Raw genomic sequence first — 24,230 nt, 5'->3', positions numbered from 1 at the left:
GCGGCTTTCCGGCTCCTGCTTCCAGTCGGGCCGTTTTCAACGGAGCAACCGGCGGCGCAGGGGCGCTGCACGCGGGACCGCCAGGCCGGGTTCGTCGGGGGGCCGGAGCGGGCCAGGTGAGTGATGCGGGGCGGGCTGGGCCGGGCCAGGTGAGTGATGGGGGCGGGGCCAGGTGAGTGATGCGGGGCGGGCTGCGCGGGGCCAGGTGAGTGATGGGTCGGAGCGGGCTGGGGGCGGCTAGGTTACTGATGTGGGGCGGGACAGGCTGGGCCGGCACAGGTGAGTGATGGGTCGGAGCGGGCCGGGGGCGGCTAGGTTACTGATGTGGGGCGGGACAGGCTGGGCCGGGACAGGTGAGTGATGGGGCGTAGCGGGCCAGGGGCGGCTAGGTTACTGATGTGGGGCGGGACAGGCTGGGCCGGGACAGGTGAGTGATGGGGCGTAGCGGGCCAGGGGCGGCTAGGTTACTGATGTGGGGCGGGACAGGTGAGCGATGGGGGTCGAGACAGGCGGGACAGGTTAGTGATGGCGGGAGGGCAGAGCAGCCGAGCTAGGTGCAGCTAGGGCAGTGATGGGCTGGGCGCTGAAGGGGGGTGATTGGTTTTAATCAGCAATTTCCGGGGCTAAGTAGGGGACAGGACCGGGCACAGCAGCACGACCTCCTGGCTATTGTCCCTTCCCTTCCGCACGCAGTCTGTGTACATAGGTGCTGGAAATATGGGGGTGCCTGGCTTGAAGTGGTTTCCATCATACACAGGGTTTATAGTGTGGGCTAATGGCTCTCAGCACCCCAACGATACAAATTGTTCCAGGACCCCTGCCTGTGTGTGTCCCATGCACTGAGGGCACAATTTCTGATCACACTCTCCCAGGAGTGCCCGGCTCAGACCCATCTCCCCTTTGCACAGACAGGGGCGATGTTCACAAGCAAGCTCTTCACGCTGGTGTTGGTGGTGGAGCCCCAGCGGGTGCTGCTGGGCATGAAGAAACGTGGATTCGGGGCTGGGCGCTGGAACGGATTCGGGGGCAAAGTGCAGGCAGGCGAGACCATAGAGCAGGCAGCCCACAGGTGAGATGGGTACACGTGCGCCCTGGGGGTGTGGGAGACAAGACCACATCCTATGCATCCATCTCCAAGTCAGGTGTGTAACACAGGAGTATCACCAGCCTCCAGCATTTAGAAACCACGAGTCAGCCCCTCTTTTAAAAAAAATCATGAGATTGTTTTAAATCATAATTTTTAAAGCCAAAACACTGGGGTTTTTTATTTGCCGTCTGGGTTTTGAATCTTTCGGGTTCACGTTTTTCAAGCTTTTATCTTCAGTGTTGAGGGCTGGAAACTTTCTTTGAAAAATGAAAGCTGAAGCTTTAAGAAAAACATCAAATATCAGGAGACTTGTGATAAAATCACAGGAGCTGATCAGGTGATTCCCCGCTCACCCCCCACTTATATAATTTATTACAAAAGCCTCAGCCCAATTAAATATTACTTGTCAGTTCTGTAGTGCCTTTTGTGGGAAGATCACTAAGCACTTTGTAAACTAATTAAGTATGGCAGGTTGCTAAGGGTTATGTAGATAATCACTTCACCCATCACTGAAAATGCCTTGAGCTGTAAGTAGCACCTTTTGCAATAGTCTCTGTGCACTACACAACAGGTGAGGACATGACTGATGAATAGTATGCTAAACAATTTCATGAATTGTAATTTGGCTAGGATACCAAATTAATATCTATCTATTTTACTAAAAGTGCCAGACACTCTCTGGTAAACCTGTTTTAAGTTTCATCCAAAAGATAAGAAGCACGGTGTTGCCTTGGCTGTGTTGCAGGATTGTTTCAGTAAGGGCTCAAAGGAAGAATGGCCGCTGCTGAGTCACCAATACTGACTTCCTGCAGCACTTGGGTCTCTCTCCAATTATTGATTGAACCAGCCCACTCCTATTTATTTTATGGACTCTGTTGGGATTGCAGCAGAAGGTGACATGACAGCTGAATCAATAATTTCATATAAAAATTAATGTCCGCTTCATATAGAAGAGTTCTTCTGACATAAGCCCATGTCTCCCAACCTCCTGGCCCTTTCACAAATGCCTGAATTTTCCTTTGGATAGGCAGGGAGTTTGGCATTGCTTCAGTAAATCTGTGGGTATGCTACAAGCCAGTTTTACTTGTTTCTGGGTATTCCAAAGCTCCCTTCTGCATAAAGTAGTTTACTTTGCAGAGAACTGGCCTCTCACAGAGCGTCTTTGGTTGCATTTTATATAACAGCCTTTTAGGTAAGTTACTGCCAGTGTATGGAGGGAGGGAGAGAGACGAGCCTCCTTTCTTCAGGGTGCTCTTGGTTTGTTAGGCTCTTGCTACTGCTGAAAATATGGTAGATGGGATGCTTTGAATAATTCAGCATTTAATAATCATCATTTGAAAAGTTCTCAAAGCACTACACACACTAAGCCTTACACCAGCACTGAGGTTCTAGTTACTAGAACAACGTGTTTGTGCAAAAGATGCAGGATGTCTTCCTGCCTTCACCCTAGAGTGGTGTGTGTGCAGATGTTAACTGTTGAGTGTGTGTTTCCCCACTGCTCGCTCTCATGCAAAGGTATCTGTTCCTCTTGTAGGGAGCTGCTGGAAGAGAGCGGATTGACCGTAGACAATTTGCAGAAGATGGGTCAGATCACCTTTGAGTTTGTAGGTAACTCTGAGCTCATGGAAGTCCACATCTTCCGGACGGACAGCTTTTATGGAGAGCCAACAGAAAGCGATGGTAGGAGTATGGGGCAAGTGGCAGCACAAAGAAGATTTGTTTGCCCCTATTTCCTAATACTTAAAAGCATATGCGGAGAAGGGGTGATGCCTGTCCCATGCTCACGTAGGCCTCTATGATGCACATTGAATTTGTCTTACACACACACCCCCTCAGTATTAGTTTTGGACTCTCAGCCCTCATTCTCCTGGCCAGAAGCATCCTGCCAGGGTTTACTAGAAAGGGGGTGGTGGCTGAGTAGGGCTACGTTGTCTGAGCAACATTAGCAGCCTATTGCCTCCCAGAGTCCTGCTTCTTCCTCTGGACAATTTCCCCCTACAGTCCCTCCAAAACGAAGCCAGCTAGCTGTGCAGGCCTATGAATCATAGTTGTTGGAAGTGCTTTCCTTCCCTCCTAGGACACCCAGCATTAAAACAAAACAGCAGTGAAATAAGTTTTCCCAAACCTCTTTATTCTTCCTATTTTAGAAATGTGCCCACAGTGGTTTCAGCTGGATCAGGTGCCTTTCAGTCACATGTGGCCAGATGATGTCTACTGGTTTCCCCTACTGCTCCAAAAGAAGTTGTTCCTGGGCTATTTTAAGTTCCAGGGGCTAGACACTATCCTGGAGTACACGCTGAGACAGGTGGAGGAGGTATAAGAGGAAACAGCAGCATTCCACCCTCATCAAATACATCATTACCCATATTGGGCCAGGCCCCAACTATTAGACATGAACCTGCCATAGCAGTGGCCACTGTATGCAATACTCTCCTTTCTCAGCAGAGGAGATTTATCTACTGGATGGATGGAGGAGAAAAAAGTGGCTTTTCTCCTCAGGGAGAACAAAAGACAGCAGTTCTTGTGCTGGTGCAGTTCCAAGGTGTGGAGTGTTTCACTTATGGTTTGGGTAATGACTCCCATAATTCAATGGTATCCCTTTCTCCTCTAACAGTTAGCTCAATAATCTGTTCCACATTAAAAATACTAAAATGAAGATGGCATTCATGGTCTGATTCATGTTCCAGGGAAGTGACAAGATGATTTCTGAAAGGCCCTTACAAATAGTCCAGAAGCGGAGACCTGGCCCCAAGCAGCACAGAGACTGGAGTGTAATAGTTAACTTTCTTCACAGCACTGGAATTAGCACTCCCCTTAATTCTCTTCCCCACTCATGCCACAAAGTGGGACAGTGTGTTGCTTCCTTTTCTTCAGAGCCAGCTGAGGCTGGGCATGGAACCGTGCATGGCTCTAGTTCTTTTCCTCTCAAAGCAGCAGGAGGTTGTGGCAACAGGTAAAATAAAGCAAGATGGTTGCATAGCATTGCTTAGGCGCTGCCCAGGTTCTCATTTCTCTTAACCATTTAAACAGTGAATGAATAGTTAAGGTTATTAACTGTCCCTCCAGCTCAGCTTTTCATGCAGACAAGTGAAAATGTGCTATAAAGCTCAGAACCTTCAGCAGGGGCTTTCTAATAGGTTTCACCCCAAGATAGCAGCAGGTGAGCTGTACAGGGCTTGGGTCTGCTCCCAACTCAGCATGCAGGGCAATGAGTTTGATCAGTCCATACCAGAAATAATAAAGCCACTCTCAATGTCTTATACAAGGTTTTTTTTTTTTGTCTTACAAATACATATTTTTTAAACACAGTTGGAGATATAATCTGTAAACATTTCCAGTCTATCAGCTGTAGTAATAGTTTTCTAATTCCTGCAGTTTGATAAAGTGCTTCATACATAAGACTATTTGAGCAAAGCAAAGATACAGGATTTTCCCAAGCAGGTAAAATTCACATCCTCCAACCAAGCCTGCCTCTTCCTATCTCCGTCCAGCTGCTCTGAATAGTCTGTACTAGTCAAAGTGCCATTCCTCATGCACGTGGCAAGCCTTGTGCCCCTGCCATTCATTCTGTATTACAAACACTATTACCTCTGCTGCTATTGCAGAGACCAGTATTTTGAATTCTGTCCTCACCTGAGCTGCTGCTGCACCTTTCAGTAAAGTCACAATCTTGAACTTGTGCAGCTAGCCTGTTACAAATTCAGCAGTGACTTCCATGGGTGATCAAAAAAGAAGAGCAGATGGAGCAGAGACAAGAGGAGAACAAGGCACTGTTTAAACATAGTGATCCCATCAGAAAGTCACAGGTGAGGGGGGGGGAGTGATATTTTGGAAAGTTTCCCCATCTGTAAACCCTTCTGTGCGGCTGGTCAGAGTGGGCACCACATGTTGTCCCCTTCCGATTAGAAACAGCGGTGGCAATAGGAAAGGCAGGCTACATGGCTGTTTTGGTGGAAAGGAGACCAATTTCTGTACTAAAGAGTCAGGTTCTCCTCACCGGCTTCATACTCATCTACAGACCCGGCTTCTTCAAGACGTTCTGGTGCAGACACTCTTGCACTGAAAATTGTAAGTCTGGATGCCTTATCTACAAAGTCACATCGCAAATGGGTGGAAGCCCCATGAGATCAATATGTGCAGAGAAAGCTTCCATTCAGAAAGGCACATTAACTCTTGGGTGCTAGAGCTCACAGCAGCAGCAGGCACACCCTAATTGGCATGCCCTGTTGAACTCATTTCCTGTTGTGCTCAACATTAATTCAAAACTAATTCCAGTCATCGGAGAAAATTTGGCAAGTTAATGCCCTACCAGCTCTGGTATTGGGAACTGCTTATTTAATGCATTATGTTTTGTTTTCACTATTTCTCTTTGTTAGTCTGAACACAGCATGGACCATAACAGCACCATGGAAGCAACTGGTTCTGCTTCCTCTACATTGCATATGGGGCACACAGAAAACTGAAGTCAGTTTGACTTTTCTACCCTTCACTTTTCCACAGTAGAGACGTTGTAATAGGTGCTGTCTCTGCGAACTGCATTGACCCCTAAACTAAGAGGAGAATAGAAGTGCAGAAGCCCCTTCTCTGCTGCTGGAAGTAGTCATGCCACCACCCATTTGGACTTCAGACCAGAATGGCTAAGTCTGTAAAAATAGGTTTGCAAATTAAAGCTTGTATGGACCACAGTGTGAAGGGAAGATGCTCCACAGAGAGAGCAGTAACCAGGGCAATCCCCCAGGATGTGGCATTGGCTGTATCAGGTATACGAACACTAGGCACTCATTCTCTCTTGAAAGCTGCCCAAAACTTAGCAGAAGTTGTTGAATAACAGCTGCAGTCCTCAGTGAAGCAGAGTATGCTCATCCCTGTCTTCATTCAGGGGCTAGGACAAGGCGACTGCATGAATAGGTGTATTCTCACTCCGAGCTACTCCAATGAAACATTTCTTTTTAAGATAGGTTAAGCCTGCGACAGATATAAATCTGATTATCCTACTGAATTCCACAGGCAGAGCCTGTAAGGGCTGCTGCTTAAAGAACAGTAATGAGCAGTTATCCCTTGGACCACTAAATATTTAATATTAGCCTTAAGAGTTTTTAGAAATAGCTGTTACACTTTCAGGCTTTTTATAACTGTGAAAAGGGCAGGGTTTCTTTCTACTAGAGCCAATTCTTTGCTATGCCGACAATCAGCCTCTATCAGACAACTGATAGAGGCAATGCGGCTCCCCATTTGATTAAACGGGAGATCCAAACTTTTCCAAGACAATGTACAGTATTTTCTTATTTTGATTATTTGTTTAACAGCGGACAAACTACTCTTCAATTATCAGACAAATAAAAAGATTTATGCTGGGGGCGGGAAGCTAGGGTTGACCACAACCAGGCAACACATCTTTAAAAGTATTGATCCTGTCTGCACTAGTGTTTAAAAACACAGTAAAATTTAATGTAAGCTAACATAAAGCAACCTATCTTCCTAGTCTAAACAAGGTCAAATGGAGAAATTTTTCCTGTCTGCCACTCAAAATGGTGGTTTATTATTACACTGTACATACATTTATGGTCTTAGTAATTTGTCTTAGTTTGTGAATAGAATCTCTTCTGTATTCCTTGATATTCTCTTCCAAAGAGTCACTGGCACCTGTCTCAGGCTCGTGCAAAGCACGGTAGATTAGTTGCAAGGGAAACATTTTGAGCAAGCGTTAGAAAGAGTTAGCACTTAAGCTGCTAACACGCAACAAGCAATGCATTCTATGTAGGACCTGTTTTTACATTCACCCCAGCTCCCTCTAGGCACAGCACCAAGAAATTGACATACACCGGGCATGTTTACACTGCATTAAGAGAGTGTGGCTGCAGTTCACATAGCTAGTTTAATCAAGCTAGCTTGTGTGTGAGGAGGAGCAAAGCAATAGCAGCATGGGTTTCAGCATGAGCTAGTCATCCCAGTAATTACCCGGGTTCTGGACACATTTGTACAGTCAGTGCTGAATTGTGCGCTGCCAGGGCTTCACTGCTCCCAGCAGCTGAGCTAGCTAGAGTATAGTGAGCTTGGCTATGCCTACACATAGTGTAGTCACATCTGATGACTGCAGCGTAGACACACCCAGTGTCCTATGTAGGACAATCTAGTGTAGCCCCTGTCCCACAGTGGTGGTTTCTCAAAGATGGAAGGGCCCTGGCCTGTCCCAGACACCAGAACACTGATTAGCTTAGCGACGTAGGTCAAGTAACTTTCGTTATTTCAATCATAGTTCCTCTTGCAGCAGAAACTAAACACTATATATAAGAATCAGAATTCTAGGATTAGAGAAGTTGAATATACTCCCCCTTAATGGACAAGTTACCTGGACTAGGGAAATAATTATGGTCCAAATTTGACAGCTCATTCTTCCTACCTAGTGTGTTTCCTTTTCACTCACTTAAAGCTTATTGCCTCCTTCACCTCAAGGCGTTTGCCTTCATCTTCAAGAGAAGATGATCATGGTGGTGCTGCCAGAAAAGAGCGGCAGCATCACCATGATAAATACTGACTCTTGCTGATGAACTGATCATTTTCAGTCCTGTCCTGGTTATGTAACAATTGATAGTAGATCAGAGGGAACATCAGCCTTAGCCAATTTGGGCTTTTACAGGCAGTCATCCTCTGAGGATACCAGCGTGTAACACAGACACCCAGGAGTGAAGACTCCAGCTCTTCCCAGGAAAGTTAATCACCCCAGAGCTGTCCTGCTTCAACAGTATGAAAAGTTATCCCTTTCTAAGGGGTGTATCATCGTTTCAGTCAGCTATTTTCTATGCATGTGGCAGGCAGACTCCCATAAGAAATGCTGTTCAGCAAGGTAATCTGTGGCCACACATTACTACTTATGAGAAAATATGCCCTGTGCTTTCCTGTGACACAGGTTCAACTCCCACACTGGGAAACATCACAACCAGCACTGACCCACCCAGCAGAGCCAGAGAGCCACCCAGAAGCTTTCCCCTGTTTTGCATGTGGCTCTAGCAATATGAAATCAAACACCTAACCAATGAACCTGGGGAGAAAGGGAGGCTAGCCTTCAGCTCTCCTTACCCACATATGCCTCTGGTTTGGGTCCCAAGCTTAAATAGCAAGGAATGCTTTGGACATCCTGTGCGTCTCAGCACTGTAGACATTGGCCAGTATATGTGTAGATAGCTGTAAGAGGGTAGTTAGTATAAGCGGCATGGGACTTCAGCAATAGCTGAACTGCAGCACGTGATGTACCAAGCCACTTCCAGTCCTTAGGCAGAGGACCTCTGGGGCAAAGAATCTCAGTCGTGCCCCAAGTCTTCTTCAAAATAAAGAACAAAAATCAAGAGATTGTCTCTCTCTCTGTATGTGCTTCTGTTTCCAGTCTGTCCATAAGTCAGAGAGCAGCTCAAAGCAGCAGTATAAAGATAGCTGTTTGGAGGATTCCTTTTAATATCTGGAGATAGAGGTCACACCCCTCTCTGGACTGCACTTCGACTTGGTCAGTGTCAGATCTCGGAGCGTTAATTGGAAAAGAAGTTGCCCTCTGGGGGTGACAACGGTGGTGTCGGCATGTTGTGGGGTCCCACAAACAGGCAGCTCAACTTTGGCTTCAGTTCATTCCAAACTTTACTCATCTGGAGGAAAGAAAGCAAAACAGCTTGGTGGGTCATCACCTTGTCACACAGCACACTCAAAAGTCTGAGTTCTTGGCAGCACTAAGCTGTGTTGGAGGTTGGTCAAAAGCCAATGCATTTGCAGAAATGTTATATGGAAAACCAGTAATTCCAAAACTCCCCTCCATCAAACTGGTGCTTTACTGCAGCTCTCTGAAGATCCTGTCATCCTTACCAAAATAGGCAGATGGGGAAGAGACAGAGTTTTGAAGGCTTGGTTAGAGCCCTCCACTTAAACGGTCTCCCCTAACAAACACTTCCATGAAGCAATGCATGGAAAGAAGTCTGAACCTAGGAAATGCTGAATGATTTATTTAAACACATAACAAGGCAACCTGTTAGGTCAGAGGTGGGCAAACTTTTTGGCCTGAGGGCCACATCTGGGTATGGAAATTGTATGCCAGGCCATGAACAAAGAGCTGTGACCACAATGTTGTTTTTTTTTTAAATCAGAAAAGACACGCTGCACCAGGACGTAGCCACAGGTGGGCCTGGGTGGGCCATGGCCCACACACTTATCATCCAGGGCAGGTCCACCCCATCACTTGCCCCACTCCACCACCCGGTTCTCCAGCCGGGGAGCAGGGTCAGGGGCTTGCCCCGCTCCCCCTATCCGCCCATGCTCCTGCTGGGGAGCAGGATCAGGGCGCCGGAGCAGAGCAAGCCGCAAACTCTGCTCCTTGGCCAGAGCGGGGCAATGGAGCTCAAGGGACGGATTAAAAGCTCTCATGGGCCAGATGCAGCCCACGGGCCATAGTTTGCCCACCCCCGTTAGGTCCTTTTTCTTGCTATATAATTTCTGTTTAACACGAAGCAAAAAAGCAAATCCATCTAGCAAATATACAGCATCTGCAACTGAATAACCAGCATTCCACAGATGATTATCTCAGATAGCTCCAAAGCTAAAGTCACCCTGGGGAGTGCAGAGACTGGAAATACACACAGACACACACGGTTTATCAGCGCCACCTTCCCAAGCAGAGCCCCACTCTTTGAGAAAGAGGGAAAAACAAACTTCTCAAATACATATTTTCAACTGGAGGAAGGGAGGCAAGTTGACTGAAGAACTTACCTCTTTATGGCCCTGGATCTGGGAGTTGACAAAAGCTCCCAAGATGTGGGAAGTGAGAGGCAGGTAGATATGGATTAGCTGTGTCTCCTGGTGCAGGCAGTACAAAGAAAAGTAATTCCGCAGCTCCATGGTCATGATGGCATTCTCTTGCTGAGAGACAAAAAACCCAGTTAACCTCACTGTCCAGAAGGGAGGTGCACGGGGGGCTGGAAGAAATGCATCATCCTCAGTGTGCACTCACACCAGCAGAGCACAAGTTCTCCTCTCTACCCTGTAACTCAAGCACTTGCCAAAAATCAGAAATGCAGTCCTGTGCCCATTTTGCTTGACAGCAACTGGAGAGGTCACATAGCAAGCACTTTCCACCATGCAGATTGTGCATTTCTGCACTTCCTACAGGCAGCTATATTGGACCACCTTGTTTTTGATGCCAAACACCAGCAGTAAGTGTTCAGTAGAACAAAGACACTTTCCTTGCAGCACAGCACTTAATCTGAATAAGACTAAGGTCTATGGGTGACCCTTTCTGCCTCTTCCAAAAACACGGATAAGCCACATTATGGCAGTATTAGGAAGAAGTTTCCATCCAATACACATGCAACCCATCACTCCCACACACACAGAAACATCTGCCCCCTACCTCCACAATTCGTGACTCCAGCTGTTCCACAGACTCTGGCTCCTTGTTCTGCACAGTGGCACTCATCATCTGCTTCTTCATCATGCTATACTTGTGCAAAGCTCGCTGGTGTTTGTGCAGTACTCCCTTCTCGTGCCTCTCACACAGATCCTTCAGGACAAAGAAAAACAACTGATACTGACCCCATACCAGAGCCTAGACACAGGAAAGTGAGCCATGGGAGAGGGTGGGGAGAAGAAAATGTGCACATCTGGGAGATACACAGCTGAGGGCATGTAAGGTGTCCCATGCAATTTCTAAACTCTGGACTATTTCAAATAAAGCCTTTTAAGATGAGAACCAGAACTGCTCTGAGCCAAAACGGAGGATACAGCAGGTGATCTGAAGCTGCATCTCTGTCAATGTGCCTTGAACTTTACCAACACCAAACTTACTCTCTGCATATCCCTTTTCAATATTAAGCATTAAAAACTAACCTCTTGTTAGCTTGCAGAGACCTGCTATTTCAATCCTGGACTGGGCCCCTCTTCAGGAAGGCTGCCAACTGTGTTGAACTGCATTTAGATGCTTTCTGCAGGGTGTCCATGAAGGAGTAGGCTGAGATTGTAAAACTCATTTCAGTTGTAACTGAACTAATGTCTTCACATGTAAAAGGCTGGTCTACTAAATTCATTCTCTTTTCCTGCCCCCAAAATAGCTGACTTATGAAAAAGATTAGCTGATTCCCACAAGTGAAGCAGACTGATATCTTCAACTCTTTGCAAGGTTTGGTGTCCACAAAACTTAATGAGCCAAGAGCAGATCCGTAACACTTCAGAGCTAGCCAAGGGGGAGAATCAATCCCCTCACTCTACATGATGCCAGTTTGCCTCTGAACTGACTGTCCAGCTAGTTTTCCATTCACTTGGCGTTACACCCTCTAAAAAGCACAAAACTGTTCTCAACAACTTTCTCACTGGCAGAGAAACAGCAGCACTCACTTTATAGGACTGAAGTAAATCCAGGAAAAGGTTCAGCTTCTCCACCACATCACTCTCTTCCTGTTTTCCCTAGAAAACAAGAGACAAGTACATTTCATATAAGCCTGGCAAGAGCACACTTCACAGCTCCTCAAACCCAGCCAGTACGTTGACCCTCCACTGTAATCTCCAGGGCACACCAACCATTACATAGGTACATCAAGCAGCTCTCACAACGGGACTGGAGATTTTAGGCTTGGACACTAGGATGAACACAGAACTAATTGGAACAGGAAGAGCATTCGGATTGCCTGATCACTGCAACAAGAGGTTGGCATCATGAGTCCTCTGAGGTTTTCCATGCAGCTCTGTCTGGAACCCCTGCACTCAGAGAATCCACCAGGATTTAATCTTCCCTCCTTAAGACACACCTATTCCAGGTGACCTATAAACACCAGCACTTAGAAGACATAATGAAACAGAAAGCAGAGCTGACAAGACACAAGCTAAACTTCAGCACTTGCTTGTTTGTTTCTTATGTCCCATCTCCCTTCCTGTGTCCGTGTTATGTGTGTGGCTCTCAAGAACTTAGGATCCTCGGTGCAGGAAACTGGTTTTATTTATCTGTAAAGCACCCAGAATATCTTTAGCAGCATAAAGTGATGGTTGTAGTGAAGAGAAACAATCACTCGTCTTTCTGGATTGCCATTTCCTCGTGTTATTCCAATGGTCATCATCACATTGTGCTGTTTCAACAGTAAAAAGACCTCTTGTGTTCTGTCTGAATGAGTTTCATGTAGTGTTTAACAAGTGGTGAAGGTCACAACTGGATACAGAAACAGGTTCTGCTGGACTATATTCACCATATGATCTTAGCCAGGCAGAGTGCAGGATTTTTGGACAGCTTGGGACAGTCACTATTTACTTTATTTAAACCTTTTAAAAAGGTTCCCCCCACTTTTCCCCTCCTCACTGTGCTTTCCCTGCCTGAACACCTTTGAGTTTAATTCCACCAGTCAGAACACGTAGCCCAGTAGCATACCTGGCCAGTTGGACATGGCTTTAGACTGATGCCTGCACAGCTGCAAAGAAAGGGGAAGTAATTTCTGGGGCACCCATGCCTAGAAGGCCTATGAATCAAGAGGTGACACTAGGCAAAAACACCCCTCTCAGTGCACCAATTGCAATAATACAGGAGAAGCAAATGGCAGAGGAACTCACCTGCTGTACAGCCTTATCGGCCAACAGCGCAAATTCGACAGACAAGCCTTTCAAGGCCTGTTTCAGAGTCCCCCACGTGCTATTGTTCAGAGCAGCCCAGGAGGGAAGTGGTGTAGTGTCTGAGCCCAAAGCACTGGGAGAGGAAAGAAGAGGCAGTGAGTCAGTTGCCACTAAGCAGCTCGGTTAGTGTGATGATTTACCCATCCCAGCAGTTACTGGAAGTTCCCCCTCTCAAAACTCACTAGTAGGCTCTGGGGAAATAGAGTCCCCTAGGAATCAGGTGGCAGTAAGTTTATACCTACTCCCCAAGAAGGGTCAAGTTAACAGCACAGCGATAGCAGGTTGGGACCCATATATGTGGGTGAGTGTATGCACACGAACGAGAGAAAATGAAAGAAACTGTGCACTAGCAAGAATATTAGTGTTTTCAATTTAAAACAAAAATGCGGCGTGTGTGAACATATACAGCATGTAAAAGGGTCTATGAATGTGCATGACCACCCCCCATGTACTTGGGGGCTGTACCATTTCACACAAGTGTAAATCAGATCCAAAATGTCAATGCTGTTTTCTCTCCCTCACCCTGGGGAACACACCTACTATGTTTTCTTCTCTCTGCAACAGGAAAACGCGAACCTGGTTTGTGCCATGCGTCTTCAGAAACACATGCCTCATTCCCATAGACATTCTACTGGTACACCTACTGCTCTCTTTAAAACTCAAGACTGTTCACAGAAGTGTGCTCTAGAGGGAGTCCTCACACCCTAATCTACCTTAGTTCCTTTCCAAATATGAGAAGATCTGAGGCATTATCAATGGCGCGGGAAGCTATTCTTTCTGCACGGTCCCGCAGTTTGTAGAAGCTGTTGTAGATGTTTCGGATAAGCTCTCGACTGGCAGCAAACTGGGCCTGGATGTCGGCTGGGAGGAAGTCCTGAGGCAGCAAAAGAGATCTTAGTAATGGACTCAGTTGCACGATAAATCACAAACAAAGAGATTAGGAGTCTTAACCTGGTGACACTGAAAATGGTTTTATGTTCTGAGAGGAGCCATTGAAAATGGCATTATGATGTTCCAGGCCTATCAGTGACTCCAGGTCAGAACTCTTAACTGTAGCCCTGCAAACTCAACCAGGTATTACAAGCTGAGTTGAGCTGCTTCTGGCTTGTACCTCATCAGTAAAACATTGTGCAACCACAGCTCAGTTAACAATTCTACTGGTGATGCATGGACCACAGTAGGATCCACCTCAGTCTCCAATAGCTGAGCTTGCTCTGCAGAGGTAACATCAGTAAAAGTTTGAATAGTCCCTAGCGCCAAGCACTGTGAATAATGCACACATAGGGGGCAGGACTGCTGAGTAATAAAGGTACCATCTTTATTATTTATTTCTATTGCAATAGCACATAGGAGCTCCAGTCACAGACCAGAGGCCCATTATGCAAGGTACTGTAAAGGCCATTAAAAAAAAAAAAACAAAAACACAAACCCATAAGTAACATTTAACCCTCACTGGCTGCTTTATTTTCCCCTCACCCCAGGCTGAACTTCCACAAAAGCAAGCAACTCAGGGGAGCAGCGATGTCAGATTCAGCAAGCAAGATACACAACTAAGGTACAGCAGCCTTCCCCAAACAAATGAACAAACCACGGTGAGATTCATAGCTTCTCTCATAGACAAAGAGGGATTATGACACAAAGGAATAGTAAGCGACAGGATGAACTTTCAAACTGTGTAGGTTATTTATAGTTACCGAAAGAATGCGCATTAGGACAAAGACTTCTCTCACACTAATTTTGTATCATTTTACTAAACAGACCCAGGCTGGACATACTGGGCCTGGAAATAACCAGCTATATGTTTTGTTACGAAGAACACAGAAGATCAAGTCAAAAGAAGGTCCTTTACAGTTCTCTGTGGAAATTGCTCTTTTCCCTTTCAACTACAGCCCCTCTCTTTTACCCAGCAGATACAAGACCTTGTGCACTTGGGCTACCGGTATTAAGACTGCAATTATGCACCATAAAGAAAAATACCTTGGCCCGGGGGGCTAGTTGGCAAGTCATGAACTCATCTCCCACACCTTGTACCAACTCCCTCAGCTTGTTCTGCACATCCTAGAAAAGCAAAAGAAACCACCAACCAACCAATTAAACCCATCTGGCAATTCACACAGTGACAATGAATGGCAATTTCAATCCTGTTAAAACCTGGGCCTCCTCATGCAATAAAGCAACAATCCACAGTTTATGGTTGCTTTATTACACATGGAAAGGGGCCACCTTTTCATGACATTTAACCCTTCCACCTTGAGGGAAAAAAATCAACCCCTCATGCGAATGAGGCATGGAAAAAAGTGATTCCACATACTGAGTCCATTTGTAGGCCCTGACCCATCTCTCTCTATGAATTTCCAACTCCTGTATCACCCTCTTCTCCTAAAATTTAAACACATATAAATGTTAACCCTCCACTTTAAATGCTGCATTCGTCTGAGGAGAAAGTTCTTCCTGTGCTAAAAGTCTGCATTAGGAGACTCAGAAGTCCTAGAACAATGTTTCTTAGCACTCCCCTGGTCAAATACCTTTCTGGGGAGTATCAGAGATAAGGAGTGGTGTGACATATATTGCCACAGGAAAAAGAATTATTTTTAAGGTATCGTGCCTACAGCATTGCAGAGATAACACATCCCACTGTCCAGTAGCAGAGTTACCTAGTGTGGACGATATGCTCCACTAGCCCCTGGTAGCCAGGATCACAATTGTGAGGATGACAAATGTGCAGGCAACAGGCAGCTCTAAACTCGGTAACTGTTTCCCAGTGCAAACACGTGGCATCACCAACAAGTACTCACCGAGCCACTAAAGGAGAGAAAGAGCTTCAGGAGCACGTCTTCCGAGAAAGGGGGATGTCGAGCCACCAGATTAATGAAACGCTTCAGAGCCCGCCGCCTAGACTCTATGAATTCTCGGTCAGCTACAGGAGGGAACACTACATTAGTGTTAATGCATCAGGCATTGCAACTGGCTCAGAACAAGGGTAAGGCAGCATCATGTCCCACTGCTCCCTTGCATTTACATCTGCAGCAAAACCCAAGAACAGTACTATCAGTGCCTTCCATCAGCTCCATGCAACAGATCTGCTGGGTTCACTGGTCTAGCCATTACTTATCAGAACACTGCAAACCCCCACACCCTCAAATGGTCTGTTACAGCTTGTCTTAAGTTCTGCAAGTCCTTCTGCACCTATTTACCTCAACAGGACTACTCAGGTGAGTCAAGTTAAGCAGTGTGAGCTTGCAGGATTGGACCCTTAGATTGCAAGCTCCTATGTCTACACTAGCATTTTTGTCAGTCAGGGGTGTGAAAAAAACCACACTCCTGACCGACGTAAGTTTTGCCAACAGACGCGCCGATGCGGACAGCGCTATGTCGGTGAGAGTGTGTCTCTCACCGACACAGCTACCGCCGTTCATTGGGGGTAGTTTAATTATGCTGACAGGAGAGCTCTCTCCCCTTGGCATAGAGCGACAACACGGGAGACCTGACAGCAGCGCAGCTCCAGCCACTGTAAGGTCTATAGTGTAGACGTAGCCGGAGTTTCTCTTCCTTTATGTTTATGCTGCATCTGGCACAATGGGACTCTTATCCTGTGTGGAGCATCTGGGAACTACTGCAATACAGATAATTTTTATAAGCACCAGCTACAAATTCTGGTCCAACTACAAAGTGAATCACCCCATATCTTTAATAGATGACATGCAAAGCAAAATTAACATTTGTACCCTTTTTTGCTCCTTTATGTTGTGGAAAGGTGGCTTCAAAATATTTTCCCCAGAAGTTCCCTTGCCCCATACATTGTTTGGGCTGGGATTTGTTTGTTTGTTTTGGTTTGGTGTGTTGTGTTTTGTTGTTCATTTGTTTTTTGTTTTGTTAAAACTGGTTTTCTTCTTTTCTGTGGAAGACTTTGCTGAGACCTTTGGAGGACGTGGTAGGCAATTCACAATAAACTAAACCCTAAAGGTACAGCTCTCCTAGGTCCTAATTGTCAGGCTACAAGAAGTTCAGCAACTCATCCTCCTGGAAATGGGAGGGGTTCAGATTTCAGACTACTGTCATGTCCTTATGCAAGTAATTCAAACATCACGCTAAAGTCTTCCAGGAAGAAGTGAAGTCCAGAGCTGATAGTTGTAAAGTTGAACCAAAAAAAACCAAAAAAGGGTAGCAGCTCTTTTTTTTTTTAAAGGGAGAAGAAAGGATTGCAAAGAAAATGATGCAGCCTTCTAAGTACACAAATAGCTTAGTGACCCCCGACACAGCTTATTAGAATGGTCTCTGGCAACATTTTCACATCGTAAAGGGACAGTGAAGGGCATCACAGCCTTTTGCTTCCTCGTTCACCTTTAACTTGAGTTTGTAGGCCACCAGCGGTCCCATAATGATCCTTACCCACAAAGTGATTTTCAGTTGCTCAAGTCACAAGTCCACTCAGACTCCCTAAAATCTTGTGCTCTGCAATTCTGCTTCCCTGTTTTATTAATCTAACTAGACATAGCCACCCACTGATAACATGCATTGAAACAGCAATTGCCAGGAAAACTTTGAACAGTAGTTCTGTTTCTTGTAAGGTTTTCTAGGTCATCAGTACTTACTACCATGCATGGAAAGACAAACTCAAGTCCAAGTGCATGGAAGGGAAGGAGAGAGTGGTGAAACTCTGATCCGTTCCAATTGCTACACACTCGTCATCTAGTGGCTACTGCCACCCCCTTTCTTTATGGATCATACACAACCCTGGACAGAACTAGCAACAAGGAGATTTTTTTTTTTTAAAGGAAAAATTAAGATGGGGAAGAAAAATCAGAAGGCAAATAACTTCCTAAATGTGAGATCTGTTGGACTACAGAATAGTCTCCCATGGGAAGCCAACATTTGGATAATTTAGAAACAAACAGAATAAAGGAGTGGAAGATATACAGTAGAGAATAATCCAGTACTAATATGGGGCTGGAAACAGATAACCTAATAGATGTTTTGCCTCTCTAACTTCTATGATATCTGTACTCAGTGGTAAATCCTCTTAAATACAATGATCAGCAGTGAAATAGTGTTGACATTCAATATTGTTGCCATTAGTTATTGTTCGGTTTAAGCGTCAACTCTCCAGTAATATTAACAGGAGCAGGTCACTCTTCTCACAGGTATTGTTTCAGGCTGTAGGTCCTCAAATTCTCACAGACTGCACTGCATTAGATCATATTCAAGAATTACCTTTGAAACCTCAAGAGTTATATTTTAAAAAAAAAAATCCCACATCCCTGACATCTTACATTCTGCAGAAATTGACAACGCTACCAGAGTAGCTCCAGAATCATCATTCTGGCCTGTTCTGGTTCACTTTAAACCCTGCGCCAGAACCTTTCACTAATTTCTGATTCTTCTTTTTCTATGGCATAATGTGGACTCCTTAAATTAAATGAATAATTTATTGTGAAATGTTAAGCTTGGCAATATGGGCAGAAGACAAGACAGTGAAAGGCTTGTTCTTTAGCAGATAAAGCAGAAACAAAACAGAACTGTATAAAAGACTTATGTAATGTATTAAATAATAAAAATAAAACTTAAAAACGTGTCAAGATTTCAGACTAGAGAAAGATGTATCCAAAGTAGCTTTGATGTGTAGTCAAGCTTGGAGTATTTCACTATCCACAAGTACATTGTAACCATTAGAATATGGAGGAAATGACAGTCTGATTCCAAACCCATCATTCATCTTTTTAGTTTCTATTTTGACTCTACATAACTAGACACTCTGGTTTTAAAGAAGAAGAAGAAGAAAAAAGCTACTCCTGAGATAGGTGATTTTTGTCAGAGAAGAACAAGGATCTCTCTGATAGGAAGTTACCTTTTATATACGGACAGTTACTTAATTCATGTGACCAATATTGGTACAGAAAGGTTTCCGGGGGAGATGACACAGCCTACAGAAGCTATTTACTTAGAGTCTCCGTGCTTGTAAATAAAGGCCATAAGCTTGAACAAAGAAAACTTGGAGTAAGACACGCTCTCACTGAGGGGTGTGAACATTTTTTATACACTCATTTCTCCTGGAGCATTTAAACCTTTTCATATGCAAATGATTTCCCCCACTTTCCATCTCTATGGTTCTCCCACCACCGAAGAGAGAAGGGGTGTCTAAAGCACCTTTCATACTTAGAGCACTTCACAAAGCAATGTGCTACAGCACATACTGCAATGATACAGTAGCCATTCTGCACTCGCCAATGTGCGTCAGCACCATTGACATTATAACCTACTTTACTGGGAAAGAAATAGCTGAAACTCTTCCCTGTTCTAGGTCTATCCCTCACTCTAGGGCTAGCCTTACTCTTTTCATGAATGCCATCGGATTTTCAACTTACACCTGGACAGTCGCCAGTGGAACTTTACATTCATGTCTTATCTGAAAATGACTTCCAGCAATGCAGTGCAGTGCCTCCCCACGGTATGCACTACACTGTCAGCGCTGCTTTTTGAACCAGAGAACAACAAATGCTATGGATTCTTCGAGACATGTGCATTCTTGACTGTATTCTCATGAGCACATGCATACCAAAGCCCATCCAGTCACTAGGAAGACCCAGGTTTACCTCCCAGCATTCTCTTTGGAGGAAGTGCCGGCACCATACGATATGGGAACTTCTGAAGCAGCATCTCATGGAATACCACAAAGTCATTGTATCGCCTGTACACAGAGCACTTGAAGCGCTGCAATAGAGAGAGAAACCTCACAACACTCAGACAGGACAATAACAGCATTTCAGTAATTTCCTTGCAGCCAGGAGGAGTTAAAGCCACATGTGGGACTTGAAGAGAGTGGCTGGTACATTTCTTGGATTTGCAGATCACTTGCTTTAAGCGAACAGTAAAAAATAAAGTCACACAGAACCCTCCAGCCACCTCTCAATTATGCACTTGGATAGCTTAATATAAATTGGATAGCTTGCTGGTGGGTTAGGTCCCTTTGGGAACAAGAGTTTCAGCAAAGAGCACATTTCAAATTCCATACACACAAAACATGGGGGCAAAGACATTTTATAAAGGAAAGGGGAAATGTTTTCTGTGGGTTACTGGAAGCAGGTGGTAGATGTCCCTAAACTTGCTGTCAGTCCACATAATTCCTCCACAAAAAGACATAAAGGAACAATACAATTTTCAATGAGCACCCTATCATCATTAAGGAACATTTCAATGCTGGTGTTCCTGGTAACATCCACCAAACCAGGTCTAATGCCATGGGAAGCAAAACAGCTTTGAGCAAACGTAGTTCTCAGCCCTCCAAAACCCAGCTGTTTGACCTTTTTAGTGAGTCATGCAGCAGAATGAGGAGAAAGTAGGAACTGTTGTGGGATTCCTAAAATAGCGTTAAAGTTTCTTATAAACTTAGTTTCAAGATTTTTGCATTTCTGATGTCAGGTTGCAGGAATGAACAGTGAGAACACCCACGTTTTGGAGATTAATTTGGGTCCAAAATGAGTGATGTAGCACACAAAGAGAGACACTCAAAAGGCACGTTGGCAAGTCATTTAAAAACCACATTTGGCTGATGGAATAGCATGTTGAAAAGACTAAATGTCATCACATCCATCCACGTCACATGTGCATCGTACACTGCTAGTTCTTATTGCAGAGCTGTGCCATTTCAGAAATAACCCAACAAGATTAATAACTGGAGCACAATGGATACAGCTCTTAGGGCTTTCTCATGTCTGCTCGGCAATCAGCAGTCTGATTTGCTCTTGCAGATTTAAGCTGGTGCCCAAGGCACAGCTACTGCCTCTTTATGAAGAATCTCATTACACAGAAAGAGAACTGTCGGAAGAACGATGGCTCAGGGAATTGGTAATGGGATAAGAAGTCTCTCAAACCTGTGATCCGAAGGTGACTCTGGCTGAGGACAGTAGTGACTGAAAACTGCTACAACACTGTCAGACAGTTGCTTCTTTGGTGACCTGTGTGGAGTGAGCTGGTGCTCTTGGGCCAGTTCTTATGGGACAGATAGCCTCATCAGAAAAAGAAAAAAAAAAACCCATCACAGAAGACACTAGTGAGCAGTCTCACAAAGGGGACAAAAATTGAATGGGACATAGAAACTGAACTCCCCTCCTGCTCCAAAGGTGGTCCCTACAGTCAGGATTGGGGAAGTGAACTGGGAGAGGCATGGGAGAACCTGCATTGCTGCTGGCTGTGCCATATGTGCATTCATATACAGTCTAGTCTTCAAGTGAGTTTGGTCGTTACGCTCTAGTCCTCAGAGGGTGTCCATTCACCTTACAAAACGACAACAGTGCTTGTCAGTCCCTGCTTTGGAGAGGCTCAGTATCGGAAAAGCAGAGGTTAGGATTAAGCTGCAGTGGCAAAACTGTAAAAGATACCTCCATGAATGCGCGACTCAAACCAGCATCACCAATACATTGAACAGATTAAAAAAAAAATGATCTGGCTTTTGAATCCAGGTTAAACAACTGCATGGAAACTCCTGAGGAAACACACATTCTCCCAGACACCGGTGTTCTCCCGCATTACCTTGCTGGAAACTTCATACTCCACATGTTTCAGAAAGAGGCCCTTCTTCTCAGGTATAAGCTCCACCTGCACCGTGTCCTTGCTCAACAGCTCTTGTAGGGTGTGGGAGAGCAGCAGTGGGTTTCTCTGGGGCGTCTGCATTAGCAGCTGTTCCGGATCCTTTGGCTCAATTACTGGAGGCTTTGCCAAGTCTAAAAGAAAGAAGAGAAAATTGCCATTTTTGAAAGAAAAACTGAGTGAAAGAAGAAGCCTGTTCCTCTGCTACGTCCTCTCACAGCACCTCAACACAAGTCAGAAGAGCAACCAAGCCACTCCTTCCACAAGAGACTCTGCCCATTTAACTACCTCCCCTACTCTTAGCATACTCGGTACCTCCCTCTGCACAACGCCCTGAGCATCACCTATTATACCTAGTCATGAAGCCAGCTCCGCGTCTCTGTTACAGGCCAGATTTGTTCTGTGAATCAGCTAGGAGGCCTGCATTTCCTGTCTGTGCAGCTCCCACCACAACAGAATCTGCCAAGCTAAGTGAATACCTAGCTCAGCACTCTTGGATCCTGTCTAGAACAAATTGTGAAAGGAAAGAAACTGTTATTTTACACTGCGGAGTAGGAATTAAAATATTACTTTCATATGTCACTAGAAAGAAAGGAGGCACTTCACTTGACAGAACGTAATTATTCTCTATGATAGTATAGTGGGGTATGTGGAAATTAATTAGTCCCATTAATAGCTTTAGCACCTCCGTGCACTGAAGCTCCAGACAAGAGGCTTCTTGAATAGGGCAGCCAACTGGGCAAATTTTTACTCAGAGCAAGCTCTGGATAAGATTCCAACTTCCCGCACCAAGGGTCATGCGTCCTAGGTGGTGCAGCTTCTTACAGTGAAATCAAGCACCCAGCTGTGCAGCTTAGACAGACAGGTTCCCCAATAATTCTAAGTAATACATTATCAGTGAACTAAGAATGGCTCTGAAATACAGACCGCCTCCCTTGGGAACAACCTAATACAGAAAGGGGATATTAATCTGGGTACTCCCTTACTAAACAACATATTGCAGCTCAGCTAAACAGCTTGACTTTACTGCATAATTACACATACTGTGCAACAGGTAAATTCATATAAATGCTTCCCGGGTCACGGGAAATAGAGATTCCTTTCCTGTTTCCAATCCCACTGTAAAGGGAAGCTATAACCATGCTATCCTTCCAAGCAGGCAGGACCTGGACCACCTGGCTGAACTGGCTAAATGTTTGTGAGCAGAAAAGATCTGGCTGCTTTAGGATCAATAGACGTTAACATCCTCCAGTGACTTAACAGAGGGGCTTTGAACAATAGCTCAACAGAAGGTAACTGTATAACACCAGGGTATGGAAAAGGAAATTAATTCACAGAAGGCAGAATCAAAGGCTCCTTATCTTAATTTGAAAGCCCTGTCTTTATGATAAGGTTTTACATTCTGTTTGCTGTAAGCCCAGATAAAGCAGAAAACTAGTCCATCTGCAATTCCACCAACACACTGCTTCAAGACATAGAGATCAGGCAGTTTGTTCAGTTTTCCTCAGATATTGGACTTTTTTAAGTAAAGCAAATCAAATCCAGGACAAGTGACCATACCCCACAAGTCTAGTTAGTCTTCAGATTCCTGCTAATGTGACTCAAAGAAGCGAGCCTTGAAACCTCAGCATTGCTCAGGATAACAAATCACCTGGCAACTGCCTATATAATAGCGTCTAGAAGATTTACGTGCCAGAACTTGGAAGAAATCAGTGCAATCTGATTGAATGTTAATAGTGTTTACTCATGGATGACATTGCAACATATCTGTTCTTCCAGCCAAGAGACAGATGCTACAAAGGCTTCTACTGGACTAGGAAAGGGGGAAGGAGAGGTAGAAGACAGTGAGGTCAGGACAAAGGTATTGAGGTAAAAGGCAGGTTCTCTAATGCAGTAGAAGAATCCTCCCCCATTTCATCTTTGATAGGGCAGCACTTTGATAAGTAAATCTTTTATCAAAGGCAGTACCCACTTCAGCTTGGCAATGATATTAAATGCCTTCAGTCAACAGTACCCAACAGACACAAATCATCCCATACTGTTAAAATCAACCCACAGAATTAATTCACAGTCCTACAACCAGAAAAGCACCTGAAAGAGATGATTTCTCCTTTCCTAATCCAACACCAAGAGGGATTTTAAATTACTTGGTTGACTCCTTAGGAGGTGTACAATTTGGGGCCACAGCTTCTTTCACAGAGATGCTGTCTCATCAAGGAGACTAATCACTAGTTAGATCAGCTTCAGAAGCTCTTCCCCACCTTGTAACCCTCTATTTCCTCTCCTTCCACACCCCACAGGCCCTCTGAGCCATCCAAGCTTTTCTCCTAACCACTCTTCAGCACCTTCACCCACTTCTGACTTCAGGCCTTCTTCCATGCTGCCTCAGACATCTGGAGCAGCCTTCTGAAGCACACCAAACTCACCACCAGGCTTCTGACTATCCACCTATTCCCATGAAGCATTCTAGCAATTGTGACCATACTGGGATAGTTGAGTTTGCTCTCTTGATTTGTACCCTCTCAAGCATTTAGCTTGGAAACTCCTCGGGACAGGGACTGGTTTTCTATTTGGCACAGTTCTCCCAGTGCAGTGTACACAGACAGCACGATCTACATCACGATCTACCCAGTGCTTGTTCCAAATTACAGATTAAAGAAGCCTGGCGCAAGGGCATGCTTTCAAGTAACTGTCTCCAGATTCAGAATATACCCCAGGACAAGGGCTGAAATGTTAAGTGAATTCTCCATCTCTTGATGGAGACTGGATGCCTTTCTGGAAGATATCCTTTAGCCAAACACAAGCGAATACATGGATAACTGGGTGAAATTTAGTGGCCTGTGATACACAGGGAGATGAGACTAGATGATCTAATGGTCCTTTCTGGCCATAAAAATCTGTGAATCTATAAAAACATGCAATTAAACATCCCATT

At 45.0% G+C, this 24,230-nt stretch overlaps 2 protein-coding genes across 2 annotated transcripts in view; one reads left to right on the top strand and one right to left on the bottom strand.

Moving 5' to 3' along the window:
• Positions 1–37: 37 nt before the first annotated feature.
• On the top strand, positions 38–3,743 carry NUDT1 (nudix hydrolase 1). The gene is made up of 4 exons (XM_077827741.1): positions 38–116; positions 909–1,069; positions 2,622–2,767; positions 3,235–3,743. Exons 2-4 carry the CDS (start codon positions 918–920, stop codon positions 3,405–3,407), a joined length of 471 nt encoding a protein of 156 aa, XP_077683867.1. The 5' UTR covers positions 38–116; positions 909–917; the 3' UTR covers positions 3,408–3,743.
• Positions 3,744–4,342: 599 nt separating this feature from the next.
• SNX8 (sorting nexin 8) overlaps positions 4,343–24,230 on the bottom strand; it is a 30,615-nt gene continuing 10,727 nt past the window's right edge. The window contains 10 exon segments of the mRNA XM_077827740.1: positions 4,343–8,721; positions 9,833–9,982; positions 10,473–10,622; positions 11,453–11,521; positions 12,653–12,785; positions 13,426–13,586; positions 14,690–14,770; positions 15,508–15,629; positions 19,303–19,420; positions 21,239–21,429. Coding sequence (XP_077683866.1) covers positions 8,608–8,721; positions 9,833–9,982; positions 10,473–10,622; positions 11,453–11,521; positions 12,653–12,785; positions 13,426–13,586; positions 14,690–14,770; positions 15,508–15,629; positions 19,303–19,420; positions 21,239–21,429 — 1,289 coding nt within the window. The 3' untranslated portion in view covers positions 4,343–8,607.

The sequence above is a fragment of the Eretmochelys imbricata genome, chromosome 10, assembly GCF_965152235.1.
Source record: "Eretmochelys imbricata isolate rEreImb1 chromosome 10, rEreImb1.hap1, whole genome shotgun sequence".
Lineage (NCBI taxonomy): Eukaryota > Metazoa > Chordata > Testudines > Cheloniidae > Eretmochelys > Eretmochelys imbricata.
Note: the sequence above shows the minus strand (reverse complement) of the source record. Positions and strands in the feature narration are given on the sequence as shown.

Bases quoted from the DNA above. Each gene is read 5' to 3' on its own strand.
- NUDT1 (XM_077827741.1), top strand. From the start codon at position 918: ATGTTCACAAGCAAGCTCTTCACGCTGGTGTTGGTGGTGGAGCCCCAG. The intron at 1,070-2,621 runs GTGAGATGGGTA...TTCCTCTTGTAG, and splicing joins ATAGAGCAGGCAGCCCACAG to GGAGCTGCTGGAAGAGAGCG. The intron at 2,768-3,234 runs GTAGGAGTATGG...TTCCTATTTTAG, and splicing joins AGAGCCAACAGAAAGCGATG to AAATGTGCCCACAGTGGTTT.